Genomic DNA, 23,281 nt, shown 5'->3' with positions numbered 1-23,281 from the left:
TTGCACTTAGTGTAAATATATTTATTATTTATTATTATATATTATTATTATTTATTATTATTTATTTGCTATTTGCAGCAAGTACTGCCAGCGTCTTTTGCTATTTTTCCGCAGCCTTAATGTAAATGCCTGCAATCATTTAGTCAGAGCAAACTCCAAAACCATGCAGACTATTACTTTATAAACAAAAGATGAATGACTGTAACTTGTTGGCATTGATTCGTGCAACGGTACAATTGTATTTACGTCTACAGTTTTTGGAAATATCCTTTAATCCGGCTGAGGTACAAGGCGCGTAACGTAATGTTTTAGTTCCACGCTCATGTGCATTTATTCATGTTTGCTCCGCCCCGTGAGCAAGAATTTCTCAGAACAGTGCCAGGCTGAAGCGACACCATGAAATGAAATCGTCCTTTACAACAGCATGGTTTCAAAAACATGCCTTCAAAGGATAAAACGGACTTTCAAACTCAGAAAAAATACTGTAAGTTAACTCTAAATTTGCATTTACTCATTTGCTGACACTTTTTATGCCCATAAAAGAAATAATATGCCTTTTATTCTTCAAAAATATGTAAAACACAAAAATAATGGTGAAAGGTATTAAATGCGTCATGGATTCACATCTGGATTCACGTTTAGCCTATTAGGTAAAGGATTACCGGCAACACTTTTGTTTAATTAACAATTCACACAATCTATAGGCTATCTTAAAATATTAACGGTTTATTAGCAATTATAAAGTATGGTCTGATTTTGACATCCCTAATCCTACCCAATACCTAAATATTGCTTTTTAATAAGCTATTAGTAGATAATTATTTTATTATTTATAATTTTATTTTTATAAAGCAGGGACCACTTGTTTTTTTAGGGGGCACACTTTAACATACACCACAAACTACTTAATTATTCAAAGTCATTTTTTTCGTGCATCACTATTCAGTCTTCTTAAACAAGATAATTAAAACTCCAAATAATCTTATCAAAATAATCTTCCTTGTTAATTTATTTGACAAGTAACTTTGTATTGTAGTAGGATATTTTAAGATTTATGTACATCAAGGCACATTTTTGCACCTGTAAAGTTTATCTATTTAATAAAACCTGATTTTAATAAACAAATGTATAGTACTAATAATAGTACTATTGGCCTTCTTAGGAAAATTTTACTGTAGATTTTTTGATTGTCTACACAACAAACCAGTTATACAATAACTTGAAATTATTATTCCAACTTTCTTAATTAACATAAGTCTTCAAATTACACTTCAATCTGAATCAAAGACTATAGAATACTTAAAGGGACTTTGTCTGAATACAACTATCTTGCAAAATAACTGGTAAAATGTTATGTACTGACTGTCACCATGCGAAAGAAAAAAGTAGTTATTAGAAATTAGTTAGTTAAACTATTATGTTTAAAAACATGTTGTAAAAAATCATGTATTTGAAGATGCTTTATGTCATTATACTGAAAACAAAAATGAATGAAGGCAAAACTAAACGAGTTGAATATTCCTTTTACATGAGTGTGACTAAAAACTAAATTTCATCAGTGTTACATCTGTTCTCCAGTACTTGCCCACTGTTTGTAAATTCAAGACTGTATTTCCTAACACATACTGTAGCTATGTACACTTTCTTATTAATAATAGCCTGCGCATAGCCGAGGACTTCCTACAGTATATAAAAGTTTTAAAACCGCTATTGGAAACAAAAGTCTAAAATAATCAACAGTGGACATTTTGATAGTGTTGCAAAAACATGAACTTGCATCTTTTTGTTTCCTGTGTCAATTTGGGGGTTAACTTCTGAGAAATGCGAGGAACTAATGCGCGCAGCACCGTTACTGACAGAGAGCGAGTGTGTGCGACACCGAGAGGCCTCTATCAAATCTCTGCAGCCTGCCACTGATGGCTGATCTTGATTCTCTGTGGCATTTTGACACAAAAATGCGTGTCCAAATTTAGGGGGGCCTTTAGAAAGGGGGGGGGGGGGGGGGGGGGGGGGGGGGCTTGGGGCAAGCTTGTTGACACTAGAACAGCCACTGCTTGTCAGATTGTCCTTCCTCCCATTTAAAAAGTAGGTAGCACATTTTGATGTGCAATTTGCTACCCATCAGATTTTGCTACCAGTGTAAAATTCTATGTGGAGTAGAGTGATATGAAGCTGTAAAATCACTCTAACCTTCCTAATCCCTAACCCCAACCTCAGAACTATTTATTCAGTGTTGGTAGCATAATCTGAAGGGTAGGATAAAATGTCAGGACACCAGTCATAATCGTATTTTCTTTCAGACATAATATGTCTAGTCTAAACCAGTTGATGTTCGTCATGTTGATAAATTTGAGCCGCACAGAAAATTAGCCCCAAGAACGTACACAAATTAATTTTGCTGCAGTTGATATTACAAAATAGTGATTCACCACACACAGTTCATTAATGTTTTTCTTTCTTGTTCAAATTCTTAGGTTAATTAAAAATAAATTTGTTAAATCACTCTATCTATCCCTGAATTTTGTATCACCATAGACCCTAAATACTGCATCCGGAAAGTATTCATAGCACTTCACATTTTCCACAATTTTTTATGTTACAGCCTTATTCCAAAATGGATTGAATTTATTTATTTCCTCAGAATTTCTACACACAATACCCCATAATGACAATGTGAAAAGATTTTTTTGAAATTGTTGCAAATTTATTAAAAATAAAAAACCTGAAAAATCACATGTACAGAAGTATTTACAGCCTTTGCTCAATACTTTGTTGATGCACCTTTGGCAGCAATTACAGCATCAAGTCTTTTTGAATATGATGCCACAAGCTTGGTACACCTGTCTTTGGGAATTTTTGCCCATTCCTCTTTGCAGTACCTCTCAAGCTCTATCAGGTTGGATTGGAAGCAACGGTGTACAACCATTTTCAGATCTCTCCAGAGATGTTCAATAGGATTTAGTTCTGGGCTCTGGCTGGGCCACTCAAGGACATTCACCAAGTTGTTGTGAAGCCACTCCATTGATATTTTGGTGGTGCGCTTTGGGTCATTGTCCTGCTGGAAGATGAACCGTCACCCCAGCCTGGTCAAGAGCACTCTGAAGCAGGTTTTGTCTCTGTACATTGCTGCATTCATCTTACTTTCTATCCTGACTAGTCTTCCAGTTCCTGCTGCAGAAAATCTTCCCCACAGCATGATGCTGCCACTACCATGCTTTACTGTAGGAATGGTGTTAGCGTGGTGATGAGCAGTGCCTGGATTTCTCCAAACATAACGCCTGGCATTCCCTCCAAAGGGTTCAATTTTAGTCTCATCAGAGAATTTTGTTTCTTATGGTCTAAGAGTCCTTCAAATGCCTTTTGGCAAATTCCAGGCGGGGAGTGGAGTCAGTCTGGCCACGCTACCATACAGGCCTGATTGGTGAATTGCTGCACAGATGGTTGTCCTTCAGTAAGGTTCTGTAAGAAAGAGTCCTGGTTCCAAACATCTTCCACTTACAGATGATGGAGGCCACTGTGCCCATTGGAACTTTCAGAGCAGCAGAAATGTTTATGTACTCTTCCTCAGCCTTGTGCCTCTAGACAATCCTGTCTCTGAGGTCTACAGACAATTCCTTTGTCTTCATGCTTGGTTTGTGCTTTGACATGCACTGTCAACCCTGGCACCTTATTTAGACAGATGTATGCCTTTTTCAAATCATGTCCAATCAACTGAAATTACCACAGGTGAACTCCAATGAAGCTGCTGAAACATCTCAAGAATGATCAGTGCAAACAGAATGTACCTGAGCTCAATTTAGAGCTTCACGGCAAAGGCTGTGAATACTTCTGTACATGTGATTTTTCAGGTTTTTAATTTTAAAAAGTTTGCAACAATTTAAAAAATCCTTTTTTACATTGTCAGTATGGGGTATTGTGTGTAGAATTCTGAGGAAATAAATGAAATTTATCAATTTTGGAATAAGGCTGTAACAAAAAAATGTGGAAAAAGTGAAGTGCTATGAAAACTTTCCGAATGCACTGTACAGTACATGCAAATCCAGGAAATTGATTTATATATCAAGTCAGTCTTGTATATCTTGTTAGTATTGCAATTTATTTATAGATTTTTTAACAAGTAAGTAGGTGTATACCTAGAGGAAGATACCTTAACTAATTTGATTATAAAGTATATTTTGTAACAAAGTTTTTACAGTTCACAGGCAAAGATCATGTTTATTCAAGTTATTTATTGGACTGCCTCTGCTAGTAATCATGTGCATTCTGGTGAGTTCATTCAATCCAAATATACATTTTTATATATTGTGTTTATTTATTGTGTTCACAGGAAATAGATTTTTAAAATATATTTTAGTATGCTGTAAAATCTTTATCACTTAATCAGTACTTTAGGCATTGGATCTTCCAATGCCTTATGTATTTGCTGACTACTGTAACATTTGTATTACTTCATAGGTGCATTTCCAGACTTATATTGCCCTAACAACAAATATCATTGTCCAAATTTTATTGCCTTCTTGCTCCACTATAAATTAGTTTGAACATTTGCCCATGTTGACCAACAGTAAAATCAGTAAAGTCCACTTTGCCTACCTGAAGAATGATTTTATTGATTAATAAATCACCTATTGTTTATTTTTTAGGTGGAATGGTCATATATGAGTAATGACAATCAGAAACACGCTCCACCCAGCTTTCTGTCTAAGCACTTTGCAGAACTCCAGAACTCTTCAACTTATGATGATCCTGCAGGGTCTCAGTCACTAAGAAGCTTTTTTCAATCTGAATTTGGAATCAGTTCGCAGAGTTACTATATGTTACAACAGGGTGTTTACTGGCCCGGGCCTCATAGACCAACTACAAATTTATCAATGAGTACTAGTCCAGAGCACACCAAATTCACCATTCAGAATCTAAAAGAGAGCTACCAAACTGGCGAGGAACTTTTTGTTACGGTGCATGCAAAGGACTTCAACAATAACTCCAAAGGCTACGGAGGAGACTTTTTTCAAGCCAAGTTATTCTGGTCCAAATCTAAGGTCAGTGATTCTACTCACAAGGTAAAGTTGCAGCATTTATTATACATATTCTACTTATTAAGATTTCAGATGCAAAAGCCTTGAAGTGCCTTCTGAAAAGTTCTTCTAAAATGAGCATTCACACGTATGTAGCTTCAGTAATTTCAGTTTTATGGCAAAGATTAGGTTCTTTTCATTCCCTTTAATGTGAAATAACTGAACATAAACAAATAAGGCTGACAAAAATACTTATTTTAAGAAAAAAAATGTTAAAATGGCACTTAGTGGTTTTTGCATCTGAACTCTTCACATACTCATGCTTATTTCAATTCATTTGTCCTTATTATCTTTAATCATAAAAACTTGGCTTCACTCAAAAAAATTTAAATAGCAGATCAAATCCTGCCTCCCAATTTATTTCTTACTTATGAATCTAAATATACAATACTGATGGGCCGAAACATTATGACCAGTCAGAGATGAAGCAAATATAGATCAATTAGGTGGAAATAGGGATGCATGGCTTGTGCGTTGCTTCCAATTAGAAGTGGTCTAAGGAGAGATAAAACTCACCAATGCACAAGAGCAATGAAAGCTATCCCTTCTGCTCTGAGGCAACAGATGGTTTGCTGAACTGCAAGCAATATACCTAATGTTGGTTATGGGAGGAATTTGTGGATTATACTTCTCAGCAAAGACCTTGGTGATGGAACAAGTCCTCTATACCAGTGGTCCTCAACCACTGGGCGGTGGACTAGTACTGGTCTGTGGATTAATTGGTACCAGGCCGCACAAGAAATAATTTAGTTATTTCTAAGGTTTTTTATTATCTGAGTCTGATAGATCATTTATTTTGAAAAAATATTTTATCTTGAAGCGTCCAAATTTAACCCACAAGCAGCAAAATAAGAAAGAAACAGACGTCTTTGGAAAGTTTCAACAAATTAGGTGAATCCACCATGTCTGTGCAAGAAGATCAACTGCTGGAGATTGCAAATGATGGCAGCCTTTTAAGGGCCGCTCGCATATCACATCTTTTCTAGAGTCATTTCCAATTGAGGTGTGTGTCATGACGCACTCGCGCCTTCCAGATGTACCAAGTTGAATGAATGCCGTGAGTCACGTGACAAGAACTGACCAACCAGCTTCATACTTTGGATGGAATATATACACACATTTCGATAAACTAGATTATCCCAAACAAACACAGAACACCCAAACACTGCAGTGCTTTGTAATTGTCTTCATAAATAAAACTAAAATATTAATTGTATCAAAGTGACAGCGATGTTTCATCCTCTGCAACCTATGAACCACCACCCCCCGACCCCCCGGTCCGTGGGAAAATTGTCAATCGTTGACTAGTTTGGTGAACACTGCTCTATACTGTATGCTTATGATGACCTCTGTCCTCTGCCAAAGTGCCTCTTGGAGGTGAGCAGTGAAACTGGACTTTAGAAAAGTAGAAGGTCCAAAGAGTTTTGTTTTCTTCAACATCAGAGGTACGGCTGTGTACAGTTAAAGTCAGAATTATAAAAAAAAAAAATCTTTTTTAAATATTTCCCAAATGATGTCTGATAATATTTTTTCTTCTGGAGAAAGTCGGATTTGTTTAATTCGGCTAGAATAAAAGCAGTTTTTAATTTTTAGCCCCTTTAAGTTATATATTTTGGATTGTCTGCAAAACAATGTCGTTATACAATGACTTGTCTAATTACCCTATCTTGCCTAGTTAACCTAGTTAAGGCTAATTAGCCACTTTAAGCTGTATAGAAGTGTCTTGAAAAATATCTAGTCAAATCTTATATACTGTCATCATGGCTAAGATAAAATAAACCAGTTATAAGAAATGAGTTATTAAAACTATTGTGTTTAGAAATGTGTTGGAAAAAATCTTCTCTCCGTTAAACAGAAATTGGGGAAAAAATAAACAGGGGGGCTAATAATTCAGGGGGGCTAATAATTTTGAGTTTAACTGTACGTGTGTGCTGTTTAGCTGTGGAAGTGATGGCATCCTGTGCATCTCCAAACACTGAGAAATACCCACACACTCTCCTTCACACACAAACTATGACCAGTTTACTGATTTACCTACTGTATGCCACATGTCTTTGGACTGTGGGTAAAATTGGAGCAGCTGGGGGAACCCATGAGAACACAAGGAGAGCATGGGTGTCCTCCTGGCCGATCTGGGACTCAAACCTGTGAGGTGACAGGATACACCTCTTAACAATGGAACTGCTGGAACAAGTCCAATCTACTCCTCACAACCTGAAGGATCTTCTGTTATCTTTTTGGTGCCACAAACTAAAGGACGCCTTTAGAGATCTTGAAGAGACCACAGCTTTGTTGACTTGACTGTTTTGCCAGCATGAGGAGGATTAACAACAGATAATAACAACAGTGTTATTAGTCAGGTGGTCATAATGTTTTGCCTCATGAGTGTGCATCACAATTGGAAAGAAAAGACTCTTTCAGCTTGTGTTAAAAACCAACTGGGACTATGTTTCCTAATGATTTCCGTTGTATTAAAATTATTTATATATTTCTGGTCCACACATACTATAAAATAACATGGTTTATACATTATGTTATATTAAACCTTAACCAGTTTAAGTCTTAATAACCAGGGGTATGAATGATTTTAAGCTTGACTGTAAGTCTTGACAATAATATTGTGTGAATAGGCTTTCTATTGAGAATGTTCCTCTATCACAGGCCAGTGTTTTTGGGGAGGTGGTGGACCTGCTCAATGGCTCCTACTCCGTGCGTTTCCTCCTGCCGTGGGTCGGAGAGGCTCAGGTTGCTGTGCGTTTAATTCACTCCAGTGAAGCTGTGCAAGTCCTGAAGCATCACAGAGATACTGACTCGGACAGAGTGTACTTTAATGGATATTATGAGGCTTCGGGACCAAATAAAACCAGGCTGAGTGAAGTTGTGGAGTGTAATGTGAAGTGGGACAAGAATGGATTAGAAAGTTTAGGAACCAAAAACTGCTGTTGTGAATACAGCGATCCTCGTACCAAAGAAACATGGCGCTGCAAGAAACCCAAATCTCTGCCATGCAGTGCCCTCGTCTACCACTCCATGGGCTCTTACAGAAACCGACTGACTAAAGAGGAGAAGGCACTAATGTGAGATTAAAGAATAGTTCACATAAAAATAAAAGAAAATGTCTGAATGTTAATTAATATATAATTGAATTTTTGGAGTGGACTTGATTTAAAGGATGTTTGATTGAATGCATACTTAAACTATTTTATTCATTGACTGAAGGAAGCATGACAGACAAAACACATTTTCTTCGGCAGGGAGAAAACTAACAAAGGTATCAGTGGAGATGAGAACATCATCAAAATACTTCATTCTCCTGGAAATAAAACTATTGGTATGTTGGCCAATTGTTTAACCCAGGAAAAAAGCCCTTTACCTTGTTTGGATGTAGATACTACCCAGGTAGCAATGAATTCTGGCCCTGATTTGGCATAAATCTGGCACAGCAGGCATTCATCCGGCACTGGCAGAGGTGGCACCGTCTTTAAGGTGGCACACAATACTTGGGCCAAATATAAAATGTAGTATTTGGCCCAAATGTTGATAATTGGTATGTGGGCCATGTAAGTTTGACCTGTCTTGACCCACATTTAAAATACATTGAAATAATTTTTTAAATAAAGAAAAACAATTCTACCAATCAGGTCACTTTGAGAAAAACCAAGCCCATAGTGTGCCTAAAACACAATGCTTCATGGGTTTATCAATTTTATAGCAGTCGTGACGCACCAACATATCTGGCCCAGTTCAGGCCCAGTTATGGGTTATTATCTTGGCTAAGACTTGGCTCAGATATGGTCCATGTTTGGCCTTTGTCTAGAATCCAGACTTGGTCCAGTCATGTACCGTAATTCACTTCGGCATGTGGGCCAAGCAAAAGCTGTTTGTGTGGGCCAGAGCAATTTTGCTATGTGGGTAGGATGCAGAAATGCTAGGAAATGATGATGAAGCTAAAACAACAAGGAGTTGAAATTGTGACAAATCACATAACAGCAAAACACTACACAGTTTAGGTCACCTTTATAGAAAAGCTACACAAGCATCACAAGAGCTCATGTAAAACCAAATGCGAAGTATATAAACCACGAGAAAATATGTAAATGTGCAGGATTTGGAACATTTTTTTATGTAAGAAGTAAAACTACTTATCGTTTAAAAAATTGTGACCACTGAAACTTGATAATGTTCCAAAACTGCAAATGAAGAGTTTCGATATACAGCTGAAGTCAGAATTATTAGCCCCCTTTTAATTTTAATTTTCTTTTTTAAATATTTCCCAAATAATGATTAACAGAGTAAGGAAATTTTCATAGTATTTCTGATAATATTTTTTCTTCTGGAGAAAGTATTATTTGTTTTATTTTGGCTAGAATAAAATCAGTTTTAATTTTTTTAATAAGCATTTTAAGGTCAAAATTATTAGCCCCTTTAAGCTATATTTTTGTCGATAGTCAACAGAACAAACCATCATTATACAATAACTTGCCTAATTACCCTAACCTGCCTAGTTAACCTAGTTAAGCCTTTAAATGTCACTTTAAGCTGTATAGAAGTGTCTTAAAAAAATCTAGTCAAATATAATTTACTGTCATCATGGCGAAGATAAAATAAATCAGTTATTAGAAATGAGTTATTAAAACTATTATGTTTAGTAAAAATTCTGCTCTCCGTTAAACCATATAGAGGGAAGTAAAGATATTGGGGAAAAAATAAACAGGGGGCTAATAATTATGATGTCAACTGTGTGTGTATATATATATATATATATATATATATATATATATATATATATATATATATATATATATATATATATATATATATATATATATATATATATATATATATATATATAACCCTTATGTTATATCCAGTTATTTATCTTTAAAGGCAACGAAAACAACCTATTCATCACCATAAAAGTAAACTACTAAAACATACACACAAACAAAGTTAGAGCCACTTAAGTTTTTGCATCTGGACACTTAGCATGTGAAGCTCTTGTCAATATAAAATATTCTAAAAATGTCAACTTAATTTTAGATGACCATAAATGCTTGTCAATCACTACATTCGATCAAATGTAAATCAATCCAAATCTATATTAACTTATTTTGTCTGCTGGTCCCCAAAGGTAAATATTAATAATGTAGAAGTCACTGGAGATCAACTGTTTATCCTGCAGTTTGTTTTTGTTATTTACTTAATTTACTATTGAGAGTTTGCTATTGACATATGCTCACCTTTTAGATGTTACAGAGAAATGTCAACCTGCTTTGCACACTCCAGTTCCAGCTGGCTTTTTCCTGGATGATGTGTGGACATCATTCGTCTGCAACATCAGCCATTTTACACTCCAAACCACAACCAAGTGCCTGAAGGACAAACACATCTACATGATGGGAGACTCAACTATGAGACAGTGGTTTGAGTTCTTTGTGAAAACAATACCAAGTGAGACAGAGAGTTATCTATTGGTTACTGCATAGTACATGATACAGATGCAGTAATAGTAGGATCATAAATGTTGGTGTCACTCACTGTTTTTCAGCCCTGAAGCAGATGAACCTCCACGTCCAATATAACGCCGGGCCACTCATGGCAGTTGATGTGGAAAACAACATTGACTTACACTGGAGGGCTCATGGCTTTCCTCTTCGCACTTTCAAGACAGCGGTGGCTAGTTTGCATTATATCAGTAATGAGATTGATGACCTGGCTGGAGGCCCCCACACAATCATCATGCTCAATCTGGGGCCCCATTTCACCACGTACCCTCTGGATTTCTTCACTCTTAGAGTGTTGAGGATCCGCAAAGCTGTTCTTGCACTTTTACAGCGAGCGCCTGATACTACTGTTATCATCAAGACTGTAAACACTGGCTATAAGGTAACTTTCAACAGTCCTGGAGGGCCACTGTCCTGTAGAGTTTAGCTCCATCTTGACTCTGGAAGCTTCTAGTATATCTAGTAAGACCTTGATTAGGTGGTTCAGGTGTGTTTAATTAGCTGAACTAATCAGCACAGTGGCTCACCAGTTGCTACATCCCAGTTATACTTAAAACACACCCTAAAAGTATACTTATTTGTGAGGGAAAAGTACATACTTTGATTGTGTACCAGAGGAGTATGCATGGTTTGCCTTTAGGACATAATACTTCCTCGTTAACAGATCGTTATGCTTCATAGTTAGGCGACTTTGCCTGTCATCACATTATCCATATTCCTACCTAATACCTGGCTACCTTTTTGGAGAAGCAGCGCAGGTTAATCTGCCATTCATGAGTCTTTCATGCAAAGAAATCTCTGGATAATTACGCATTCAGATGTTCCAACATATCTTGTCATAAGCTCACATTGTTGTGGCAGATCAAATAGAACACAGACAATGTAATTGATGGGCAATATTTTCCAGATGGCTAGATATTACTTAAGTCATTCAAACAACTTTACCGAAGCCTCTACTTGACGATTGGACTCGAGTGTCCGCCTTGTTTGTAGTTTATTTACGCTATTTACCCAAGTTTGTAGTTCTAATCGAATTCACGTCCAACGTGCATTGTACTGCAGGCAATATTAACGGTTAGAGTATGAACGGTTCTACACTTTGAATTTTTATTCAAAAGATACAGAATATTAGACCATCCTGGAGTTGGCATACTCTTTTTAACATATTACAGTTTTGGACACACTAATTCTATTTTCGAATGCTATTTAGGATGGATAGAATGCTAATTGGGATGCAGCAATTGGGTAAATACATTACCAAAATGGCTGACTGCAGGTTTATGTATGATATTGATTTATTCTGTCTTTTTAACAGGATGTTTTTGGCAGTGACTGGTATTCTCTGCAGCTGGACAGAGTTCTGCGTTGGGCTTTTCAGGATGTGGGTGTTTATATTCTGGATGTATGGCAAATGACGGCCTGTCACTACAGCGAAGAGAACATTCATCCAGGCCCCATCATCATCAAAAATGAGATTGATGTTTTGCTGTCTTTTATTTGCCCTTACTGAATTAAAATGAACTCAGTTTTTTTTACCGAGCCACACTGTTTGACTTCACTGTTTAAACTGTCCATAATAAACCACTCCTTGAATTTTAAATCTGATGTGTGCATGTTTTAGCTCCCACACTTTAAAGTTTATGTGAAATCCAAATTTATAATGTTTATTTAGCTAGCGCACATTGTAATTCTTTAGGTGAACATTAAATGCATGCAAGTTAAACCACTAAATAAAATGTTTGATTTGGTAATCTTCAATCAAAGTCACTTTGCTTCCGCATTTGGAGTGGTGGTCCTTCTCTGTTGATGTCAGTTTGACGGCTTCAGCCACAATATGTCCCTCTTACCATTAGTTCGATACAAAAGAATGGTGTGCAAAAATAAAGCCCTGACTCCTTGATTTATTTTTTAGTGGGGGGGATGGGCAGTTATCAATATGTTAATTTTAAGGTTATCTGTAAACTAGTGGGGGCATGCATGAAGGGGGTCATACATGAAATGTTTGTGCATGAAAGTCAAAGTGCCAAACTGCAGTTAAAGTCGACAAATTAAGAATGAAACACCCGAAATTACATGAAACTCTGGAGGAAATGTGAATAGCGTGGCAATGATACAATGATGTAAATCGAATTATGTAAAACAGGATCATGAAAGAAACATTTAAAAAGCATCTTATGCAAACACCTTAATCATTAATGTCTTATTCAGAGTAAGGCAAATAATTTGATTCCTAATGTCCATGTAAACGTCACTGTCTTTCTCGTCTGTGTCTGTGTTTGTTTTGCCTCAGTGAAAATCAGCACATACATGTACTGAAACTGCCCTTTTCATGAAAACTCCACACATAAATGCCAACTGGCCCAGCCAGCAACCTTCTTGCTGTGAGGCGACAGCACTACCTACTGCGCCACTGCATCGCCTCATGCCAAACTGGGATAACTAATTGTTTTTACAAGATGCTGAATAATGCTTGCTCTTTATTCTGACAGCTCCCAACTCAGACCAAATTACATTGTAAAATAATAATAATAATTAAGAAAAATTCAAATTTTTGCATTTGACCAATAATTTACTAGTGTTGAATCATCGCAAATAAATACTTTTATGTTATTACTGTTCAATTGATACTCTGCTTATCAGCATCACATTTAGGTACAAAAGTCATGACAATGATCTCCACACACACAAAAAATGCAGACGACAAAGAAATGTTACATGGCAAAATCTTTTGATTTCATTTCTCCCAAACATTTTATCTGCCTTATAATACACTATAATACATTTTTACACAGCAGGTGTACTGTAGATAAAAATAAATGGAAACCCATGCAAACTTGATAGTGACCATAAATACATAAAATACATGAAAAGAAGAATACAAATGTGCTTTTGTCTTGCCAAAACCTAAACCCTTTCACTTGAAACATGATAATATGCTAGTTAGGTGTTAATAATTACTGTATTACAGAACATTGAAATAAAAACATACAGCAGTGAAAAAACAAAACAAATATAAATGTAAAAAATCATACATCACAGAAGGATCTCGCATACAGTACATAATAAAATCAAATTCAATCAACCTCATAAGCCAATAAAAATGATCAGTGACTAAAAACAAACTGCATTTATACAATATAGTCCTTTCCCATAATACCGTTTCATCTAGCACCTTTGGATATAAAGAAAAAAAAACTTTAATTTGGGTGAATATCAATGTAGTAGTAGTAAAACAGACAATCTTTCAAAACAAAAAACAAAACCAAATTTAAACAATTAAAGCAGTGACAACAGAAGTGCTTCTGAGTTTCAAGTACACTTTCGGATCGCCAAAATCCCGAGGAGAGGTAGCGCGCGACCACTCCGAGCCACTATGTGTCTTTGCGTGCCAAACGAATGATCGAGGCACTTGCAAACGAAACGTGAATATGATCGTCCACTTTTATTTTGCAATCAAACCTCTGAACTGTCGTTACTAGTGGGGACTTGCGTCATCATTGGTTCGGTGCTGCTGGATCCTTTCGGCGACTCAGTGATGCTCTTTTCTCTTTTAGATCGCACCAAAATAATGATGAGAATAACGAGGAGGATGGAGAAGAGAAGACCGACCAAGACTCCTATGATTAGGACAAGCTGATCATCGCTTGTTTCCCTTTGATTAAGTTCTCTGGGAATGATACCCTCCGCTTGGGATTCTTCGTGAAGGCCGGGATGTTTCTGGAAGCTGTGATCCAGCGCTATATGTAAGATGTTTGTGCCACGGTTACTCTCTACGCTGATATCTTGAGCCAAATCTGGAACGCCGTTGGCTGATCTTTTGGAAACTGAGTGGCTGTGTGTTAGAGAATGATAATCCAGGCTTCTTTTCCCAATGCCTCGGTTGGCGTTTTCTCTGGAGCGGACGGTGTAGATGGTGTGGATGTACCATTCCCTGCCTGCTGAAACCTGCATGGAGTGTTACAGCATTAGCATTAACCCTTGTGTATTGTTCAAATTGACTACTCATTATGTTTGTGGCTGTTTTTGCCCCAATGACGCCCATCATAATGACAATTTTTGATTGCAAAGCCATGACACCAAATAATCATGCATTCTGTCGATCCTCAGTTAGCCTGTGCAAAAAAGTTTCAGACTTTTACAGTATATGGAGTTCTATAGAGTAAATACATAAATACACATACTACAGTATGTTTACTATGTTCTGAGAGCTAAGCTGCCTATTTTTAATTTTCTCAAACATGTCAAGGTAATAGGTATGTTTCGCTAGTAGATTCGATAGTTTTAATATTCCCGTTTGTTAATATTGTTCTTCCTTACTGAATTTACCCTGTGTTTTTGTTGTTTGAATTTTGCTGTCTGTTCTTACCCTTATGTAACCATTCATTCCCTACCCTCATGTTTCTCATTGAAGTTAGAAAGGCTGGTATGTAAGTTCCGTCTCATACATCTCAACACGTAGGTTTACAACTGTTTACACTAGGTAAGAGGGTGTGCGCCAACCATTGCTCGGATTGAGGGGGGATGCGGAGGGATGGCATCCCCATTATGGAAAAAAAATGACAAAAAGCATCCCTTTTGTAAAACCACCATCCCCCCCTTACCATCCCCTTTAAATTAACAAAAGTGTGTAATGTAAACTTATCATGCAAATTAAATATTAAAATGCAATATTAATGGTAATTTATAATAAATTCTGAAAGATTTTCAGCATCTCAATTAAATTATTGAAAAAACTGCATAAGAATTAAGCATTAAATCCTGTAAAGAGAAAATGATCAGTTTCTCAGTTTCAACCAAACAGATTTAACTTTGTTTTGATTTATATATGTGACTCTGGAGCACAAAAGCAGTCTTGCAGTATGGGGATATTTATGGCAATAGACAAAAATACAATGCAGGAATCAAAATAATCGATTTTTGATTCATACCAAAAATCATTGCAATATTTATTAAAGAATATTTAGTTACATAAAGACTTCTGTAAATATATTTAAAAAGAATTTGTGATTAGTTTTATGCATTGTTACAAACTTAATTAAAAACTTTCCTTCAAGTTCAATATCTCAGCCAAATATAGTCTTATCCCAACAAACCATACATCAAAGAAAAGCTCATTTATTCAGCTTATAAACATTGATTAACAATAAATTTTTATAGAAATCATCATATTCGGTCACGCTTGCTTGACGTGAGAACCAATGAGGTTCATTCCTGTGTGCTGTGTTCATTCCTGTGTATGTTCTGTTTCAAATTCTACAAGAACCACTGAGTTTTTTCATTTAAGCATCAATTAAGAACAGTTGATCTTCTATTTTTGTTTGCTGCTTATATGTGAATAAAACCCTAAATTAAATCACCTCTTCATATGATAAATTGAACTACTTGATATATATCTTTTTGTCTGATTAGAAACATTTTAAAAAGTGCCTTGTTTTTATGCCAAACAAACTTCCAAAGGAGAAACAAAAGACCCTCAGATTTGTTCTAAGAGTTCTCAACTCAACTCAACTCATTAGGTCGAGTTCTAAGAGTTCTAAAGATGACTCTTGTGGCATCGAAATTACAAAAGGGTTGGTAAATTATGCCAAAACCCTTTTTCAAACATCTTATCCTACTTACCTGAAACAGAGCTGTTGAATCCAATCTAAAGCCATCAGAGCCTGGCTGTCTCACCAACGCCAGCGCTTGAGGATCATCTACAGCCAGGAAAGCATTGAAACTAATGCTGCCGAATGTTCTTGCTTGAGTCTCTGGCTGAGCTTTGTCCTGTAAAGCAAAAGGAGTTCAAAATGACACATTATACGTTTCTGCACAAAGGCAAGGATGTACAGCGTGCCAATTGAGACACTGGATGCACCTGGCATAAAAAACACATTTAATATTAAAATCATTAATAATCAAGAACCTTATAGATTTCATAATGTCTGAACAAGGCTTTTGAAACAAACTAAAGTAAGAAAAATATGCAACACAGTAAGAATTTACATTAGTAGCCCTTCTGTGAAATTTTAATTTCTGTCCCAAGTGCTGTTTTTTAAACATAATAACAAACTTTTAATAACTAATTTATTTTGTCTTTGTCACCATGACCGTACATAAATATTTTACTAGTTATTTTGAAAGACTAGTATTCTATTAACTACTTTTATTTCAGCTAAACTAAAAGAAATCAGATTTTCTCCAGAAGAAAAACATATATAATAGAAAATACTGTGAAATATTCTGTCTCTCTTTTTTTCTATTACTTGGGAAATATTAAAAAAGAATAAAAAATGTACAGGAGGGCTAATAATTTGCCTTCAACTTTAAATCCCTCTTTCAAATCATCAGCAAGTCTGAAAACACTCAAAGTTTTAAAGTGATTAAAATATACAAGAAAAAATGAAATAAGTTACAAAAACTACATTAAAAGACAAATTAAAATACATTATACATTATATCAGTATAGCTTTATATCTTACAATGTTAATGATACTAAAACCAGGATAAATCTAAATATAGATGTCACTAAGTTATATTTCAGAGTATGTTGCAAACATTTCCTAAATACAACTATTCATAATTACAGTAAAACCGATTGTATGCATTTCCTTAATGCAATCCTACTGCAGGTAATTTACTTTTAGCGTGTGATTGAGTAAATCTAAGAAAACCCACCATAACTAAAACATTAATTTATATTAAAAGTTACTTTGCTGTATGTTTGATCAATTTACTGGAAATCTGTAGAATGCCAACTCATTTGTTTATATTTTGATATTTACTAAACTGTGTCAATACTTACAATGATCTTGAAGCGGTACAGAAGAGACGGGTGAATCAGCGAGACATCCGTACTCAAAGTTGTCCGGGTTGTATTTTGGAATGTATCCATCCGCCCCTGTGCACAAAAATACCTTCTCGATGTTACAGATGAACGAGTCTCCAAGATTCTGAACAGGATCTACCATCACACGGCCATAGATCACGTCTCCTAAAGAAAAACATCAGCCATGAATAAGTGAGCGTTTCAATAGAACACAAAGCAATGCTTCTATAATATTTATTAAAAGTGATGTCACCTCGAAAATACATATGTACTCATCTGAGGTTGTTTCTGTCTATGTTGAAAATAAGAGACGGTATTTTGAAGAATGTTGGAAAACCAATAACTTCCATAACCATGAGGAAACTTGATGCCAAAACGACATCTATTTGACATCCACACATTGGTGACTTTGAATTAAAATTATGACACAAAAGTATTTTAACATAAGAAATGTTTTATTCACTGAAAGCTTCAATTCCAAATTCCAAATTCACACTGGATTTGTTTTCCTGAAATACATGTAAACTATCTTGATGTCAAAAAGACATCAAATTGAGATCTTATATTGGCGTCAAAAAGCATCCCAGAAATTGATAACAGGACTGTCCTGTTATACATTTTTGACTTGTTTTCTGACGCAAGTGTTAGATGTCAATTTGATGTTGTTTTGACATCAAAATAGTCAACTGGCATTAGATAGATGTTGTTTTGCCATGTTTTTGATGTCTTTTTGACATTAATGTATCTGCTGGGTAGTAGGATGAAAATTCTATGGAAAATTGTTTGGTCACCAGCATTCTTTTAAACATCTTTTTTTGTGTATAGGTTTGATACAACTTGACAGAGCAAATGATGACAGAAGCAGATATTTTTGGGTGAACTATCTCTATAAGCCACAGGATTATCACAGAAGACTGATGTGGTGTTTTGGGTATTTTACCCTCTGAGAAAGCGGTATCAGTCTCCTGACCGAAGCCCATGGAGCCGTCTGACAGCCAGAGAGTCCTTTTTGAGAGCAGGAGCATCTGTGTGTTCAGACTGAACTCTGCTGACACTGGATCACTCACCTGAAGAAATCAACACACACAGGGCTTTCATTAAAACACAGTGTTTGTTGTATTTAATTAAATATAATGATCAAACGTTTTAGAACAGTACAATTTTCATGTTTTTAAACTGCTTACCAAAGATGCACTTATTTGATCCAAAGATTAGATTAGATTAGATTAGATTCAATTTATTGTCATCACACATGTACAAGTACAAGGCAACGAAATGCAGGTAAATGGAACCCCCCGACCGTGCACAGACATCACAACTCCAGGGAAGACAGGTCACGGGAGGTGGAACAGGAAATAAGATAGTCAGGAAAAAGAGGCAAAAAAAAAGTCCCTCTCACCTTGCTCTTAAGTTAGAGCACCGTGAGATCAGGGATAAGAAAAAGCCCCAGCAATCTAGCACAAAAACACACCGACAAGACATAACATTGCCACAGGGGATGGGAACAGGGGGTGTGGAAATAGTCCGGTAAGGGCGGGCAGCCATCAGGTCCTGCAGCCATGGAGGCGCTGGTCGCAGACCTGCTCACCCCCTCCAGTGGGTGAAAGCATACGAAGGCGTTGGATTGGGGCCAGGAAGTGTCGTGCTATGTATCTGTGTGTGTGTGTGCGTAAGCCTGTATAGTCCAACAGGTGTCCTTGACGGGGAGCAGGAATTTCAGAGCGTCTCCTTATCTTGCTATCCGGGAGAAGTTGTTTTCCTCCAGCCGAGGCCGTCTGGCAGGAGAAAAGAAAACACAGGGAAGCCGAAAGAGTGGAAAGATACTTCAACTTTAGGTCAATACCTGCCAATTTCACAGATATTTAATGTCCATCACATGTCTCCAGATCTGGCCAAATTTTGTTGCAAAGCTGCTAACTTCACCCCGATGTTTTCCAGTTTGCGATCTAATATTGCAGTCTGATTATTAGCAAGCCTGCCCATTAGCGCTTCAATCAAGCCGGCCAGCCTGGTGGGGTTTTGAGCAGCACTGACCGCTTTCATCATTCGTCGATACGCCAGGGCCCCGCATAAGCCCATCAGCAGAAACCCTGTTATCAAAGTTCCGAATAGGTAAATGTCTTCAATATCCTCCAGAGACAGAGCAGCCAGGCACAGGACGCGCCACTTCTCCCACCCGTCCATCACGTATCCAGCTGCAAACGTCCCCGCAGGACATGTGGGCTCTCCCGAGCCCAAACTTCTCGTCGAGAAGATGGTGTCAATCGCATTCAGAGACCAGTTGATCAAATCCATAATTCCTTATTTGTTTGGATAGCAGGGCACGGAGAGTCTCAGAGATAGAATAAGACAAAGACAAGAGGAGCTAGCGAGGAGAGATATGGGACGGAGAGGGAAAAAGTGCGACCGCCTTCGCCGAGAGCCAAAGAAGATACAAGAACAGCAAAAACAGTAAATAATTTAAAAATATATAATTATATATATATATATATATATATATATATATATATATATATATATATATATATATATATATATATATATATATATATAAATAATTAATTAATTAATTAATAAAAAAAAAAAAAAAAAAATATATATATATATATATATATATATATATATATATATATATATATATATAAATGAAAAATAGATATGTTTATTGGAAACTTGCTAAACCTGATAATTTAATATTCAAAATAACATGACTGCGGTTAAGTGCTACAACAAGAAAAAGGTTTCACTACAGCAGCTAGTGTTTATAGTATTTAACAGCACAAACAGGATAATGACAGATAATAACCCAATGTTGAGCTGTTCCTGGCTGTTTGATACAGAAGCATGCAGCTCTTTTTAATGTTAATATAAAACTGCCAAAATAAAGAATTTGTCCAGCAAAGTAATGCATTTGTTTTGTAAAGTTGTCACACTTCAATGCAGACTTTGTAAAGAGTAACATTAGCTGTTTAACTGTAACTTTAACTGTACTCTTTAACTATGTAACTCTTTTTTTTGTTTAAAGTTAAAGTTCACCCAAAAATGAAAATTCTGTCCACATTTCCTCATCCTTTACTTGTTTCAAACCTTTATAAGTTTCTTTCTACTGTTTACCACAGAAGAAAATAGTTTAAAGAAAGTTGGAAACCTGTAAGCATTAACTTCCATAGTATTTGTTTTTCCTACTATGGAGTATATCTTCTTGTGTTCAACAGAAGATTCAACTCGAGGCTAAGTAAATAATGAGTACTTTTTCATTTTGGGTGAACAATCCCTTCATTTCAAAGTTTTATCTACTGTTTCTTTGTATTGTAAAATTTACTAGCAATTTTCTTTTAAGTAAATGTAAAAATTACTAGCAATTCTTCTTTAACTGTAAAACCTACTAGTAAATATTTGACTTTACACAGACTTCCCAGTCTTTCATGAACAGCAGATTCAAGGACTTTTAGAAGCACCATACCCCAGCATATGTAGTGCAATGAAAGTCCTTACTGTACTTAACATTTCACTCACACTTAATATTTAAATTCAAATATCATAGTAATGATAAACAGTCATGTTCAAAGAACTTTAATACAATTCAATACTGGCAATATTCAAATGCGGCATCTGAACAATATTGCCTACAATAATTTTCCACACAACCATGTGTACACCTTTTTGACTGTGTACTCTTTTGATCTGTGCCTATTTGTGTGTAGTGTGTGTTTTTCTAAACGCATTTATTGTCTTTCACATATTTATTGTCCTTTACGTATTACTGTAAACATTGCTAATTGTTTATTGTTTTGTTTTGTTTTTTAGAGTATGCTGGTGTATTTTGCACTATTGTTGTCTGTATTTTGCATTGTCTGGAGCCAGCACCTAAGCTTTTCACTCATCATAGTACACGTGCTGCTTCTGATGATGTGACAATAAAAAGTGATTAGATTTATTTGAGTGTTTATTCAAATGAGTTTGATATTGATTAAATGTGCATTATGTGTCCTAGTTTTTAAATGAAGAATTTCTCATTTTTTTAGTTTAGTTTCTGAAAGCAGAGCAGCACAAATGTTGAAATAACCCTGTAAACTTTAAATTCAAGCACATTCAAGAAGTGTGGGAACCCTAATTTAACCCTTAATTTATTTGTTTTTAGTGTATGTGTTTTAGTATCGACCTGTTGAAAGCGTATGTCCAGATCGAAGGTGATTGGCTCTCTGGGGTGACACACGGGCCGAAAGCTGTACTCTACATTGGGAGGAGATGTGCAGGGAACCAGTTTGACCGTGTATGTTCCAGAATAGTCTCTCACCTGGAGGAAAAGCAGGACAAATTTCAGGAGAGACAGTGAAGAGACTAAAATGCAGTCAAGCATTGAAAGAAGATTTTGCTTGGATTAAAGAATAATGTATTGATTTATAGCTGTAATCAGACTTACGGCAAAGTCTGAGATGAAAGTCCACTGCTGTATTGGCTGGTTGTATGTCGGTTCACTCCTCACCAAGCTCAGGTTAAAGGTCAGTCCAGGATGATCCACACACATGACCATAGAAGTCATTGGAGAGGCTGCATTGACAGAAATGAACTCAATACCACATCACAGGGTCATAATAACAGACTGAAACTTACATTTACACAACCATATACTATTCTACTCCCAAAATCTAAATATCACTTAAGTAATATTTTAATAGTATTTGTAAACCTGGGTCTCATAAGTGTCAATTTTTGGAATTGATATTTACTGCATATACTGTCTAAAAGCTTAACAAATAAGCTTTCCGTTGATATATTGACAGGATTGGGTAATATTTGGTCAAGCATCAATTTGAAAATCTGGAATCTGAGGAATCAAAAAAAGAAAATGTAGAGGAAACCACCTTTAAAGTTGCTCAAATTCTATTCTCTTAATGCAGAAATGCATATTACTAATCAAAATTTTGTTTTGATAGATTGATGGAAATAAATTTAAAATTGTCTTAACTGTTTCTTAAAATTCTAAAGATCTTTGTCATAAAATAAAAATAATAACAATTTTATAAATACATACTTAAGATAATTTTTTTTATTCATACATTTATTAATAAAATAATTTTGAGTCATACAGTGTAATTTTTGCCTATTTCGAAAATAATGTAACATAATACTGGTTTTCTGATCCAGGGTCACATTTACATATTTTATAACAACACCAATAACAATAACAACAACAATATTAAAACATTATTATAATTATAGATTATTTTGATACATTTTAATTGATAGACTCTCACTTTTACTTTTACTCTCACTATTAATTTAATTTAATTTAATTTAAAAACAAGATCATTTAGGGTGACGCATGGCGCAGTAGGTAGTGCTGTCGCCTCACAGCAAGAAGGTCACTGGTTCGAGCCTCAGCTGAGCCAGTTGGCATTTCTGTGTGGAGTTTGCATGTTCTCCCCGTGTTTGCGTGGGTTTCCTCTGGGTGCTCTGGTTTCCCCCACAAGTCTAAAGACATGCGGTACAGGTGAATTGGGTAAGCTAAAATTGTCCATTTGTATGTGTGTGAATGAGTGTGTATGGATGTTTCCCAGTGATGGGTTGCAGCTGGAAGGGCATCCGCTGTGTGAAACATATGCTGGATAGGTTGGCGGTTCAATCCGCTGTGGCGACCTCAGATTAATAAAGGGACTAAGCCGAAAAGAAAATGAATGTTTAATAACAAACCTGAATGTGCCGTGACAAAGAGCCCTCGAAAACGTGCTTCTGTACGGAAGTTGACAACCAGACGCCCTTGCTCATTGATGCGCATGCTGGTAGGATAGAGAGCACCTACAATATCCATATTTTACATAATTTAAAACAAAACAAAACACATAGCTACACAGGACAAAGAAGACCCACACAAAGAAGAACTGTTTGCTTCT

At 36.0% G+C, this 23,281-nt stretch overlaps 2 protein-coding genes across 3 annotated transcripts in view; one reads left to right on the top strand and one right to left on the bottom strand.

Annotated features, from left to right (window-relative positions):
- The first annotated feature begins 381 nt into the window (after positions 1-381).
- LOC130241991 (NXPE family member 3-like) lies at positions 382-12,296 on the top strand. Of its 2 annotated transcripts, XM_056474010.1 has the most exons (8): positions 382-484; positions 4,196-4,266; positions 4,644-5,039; positions 7,737-8,152; positions 8,330-8,406; positions 10,323-10,526; positions 10,624-10,961; positions 11,895-12,296. In XM_056474010.1, exons 1-8 carry the CDS (start codon positions 439-441, stop codon positions 12,087-12,089), a joined length of 1,743 nt encoding a protein of 580 aa, XP_056329985.1. In that variant the 5' UTR covers positions 382-438; the 3' UTR covers positions 12,090-12,296. The 2 variants fall into 2 exon arrangements, with proteins under 2 accessions (XP_056329985.1, XP_056329986.1); XM_056474011.1 differs by lacking the exon at positions 4,196-4,266 and having other exon boundaries at positions 11,895-12,295.
- Positions 12,297-13,290: 994 nt separating this feature from the next.
- Positions 13,291-23,281, bottom strand: part of frem2b (FRAS1 related extracellular matrix 2b) — a 139,391-nt gene continuing 129,400 nt past the window's right edge. The window contains 8 exon segments of the mRNA XM_056474402.1: positions 13,291-14,524; positions 16,199-16,345; positions 17,364-17,393; positions 17,395-17,552; positions 18,328-18,454; positions 21,550-21,684; positions 21,811-21,938; positions 23,082-23,186. Coding sequence (XP_056330377.1) covers positions 14,033-14,524; positions 16,199-16,345; positions 17,364-17,393; positions 17,395-17,552; positions 18,328-18,454; positions 21,550-21,684; positions 21,811-21,938; positions 23,082-23,186 — 1,322 coding nt within the window. The 3' untranslated portion in view covers positions 13,291-14,032.

The sequence above is a fragment of the Danio aesculapii genome, chromosome 15 (genome assembly GCF_903798145.1).
Source record: "Danio aesculapii chromosome 15, fDanAes4.1, whole genome shotgun sequence".
Classification (NCBI taxonomy): domain Eukaryota; kingdom Metazoa; phylum Chordata; class Actinopteri; order Cypriniformes; family Danionidae; genus Danio; species Danio aesculapii.
Note: the sequence above shows the minus strand (reverse complement) of the source record. Positions and strands in the feature narration are given on the sequence as shown.

Bases quoted from the DNA above. Each gene is read 5' to 3' on its own strand.
- LOC130241991 (XM_056474010.1), top strand. From the start codon at position 439: ATGCCTTCAAAGGATAAAACGGACTTTCAAACTCAGAAAAAATACT. The intron at 8,407-10,322 runs GTATGTTGGCCA...CTCACCTTTTAG, and splicing joins TCCTGGAAATAAAACTATTG to ATGTTACAGAGAAATGTCAA. The intron at 10,962-11,894 runs GTAACTTTCAAC...TCTTTTTAACAG, and splicing joins CTGTAAACACTGGCTATAAG to GATGTTTTTGGCAGTGACTG.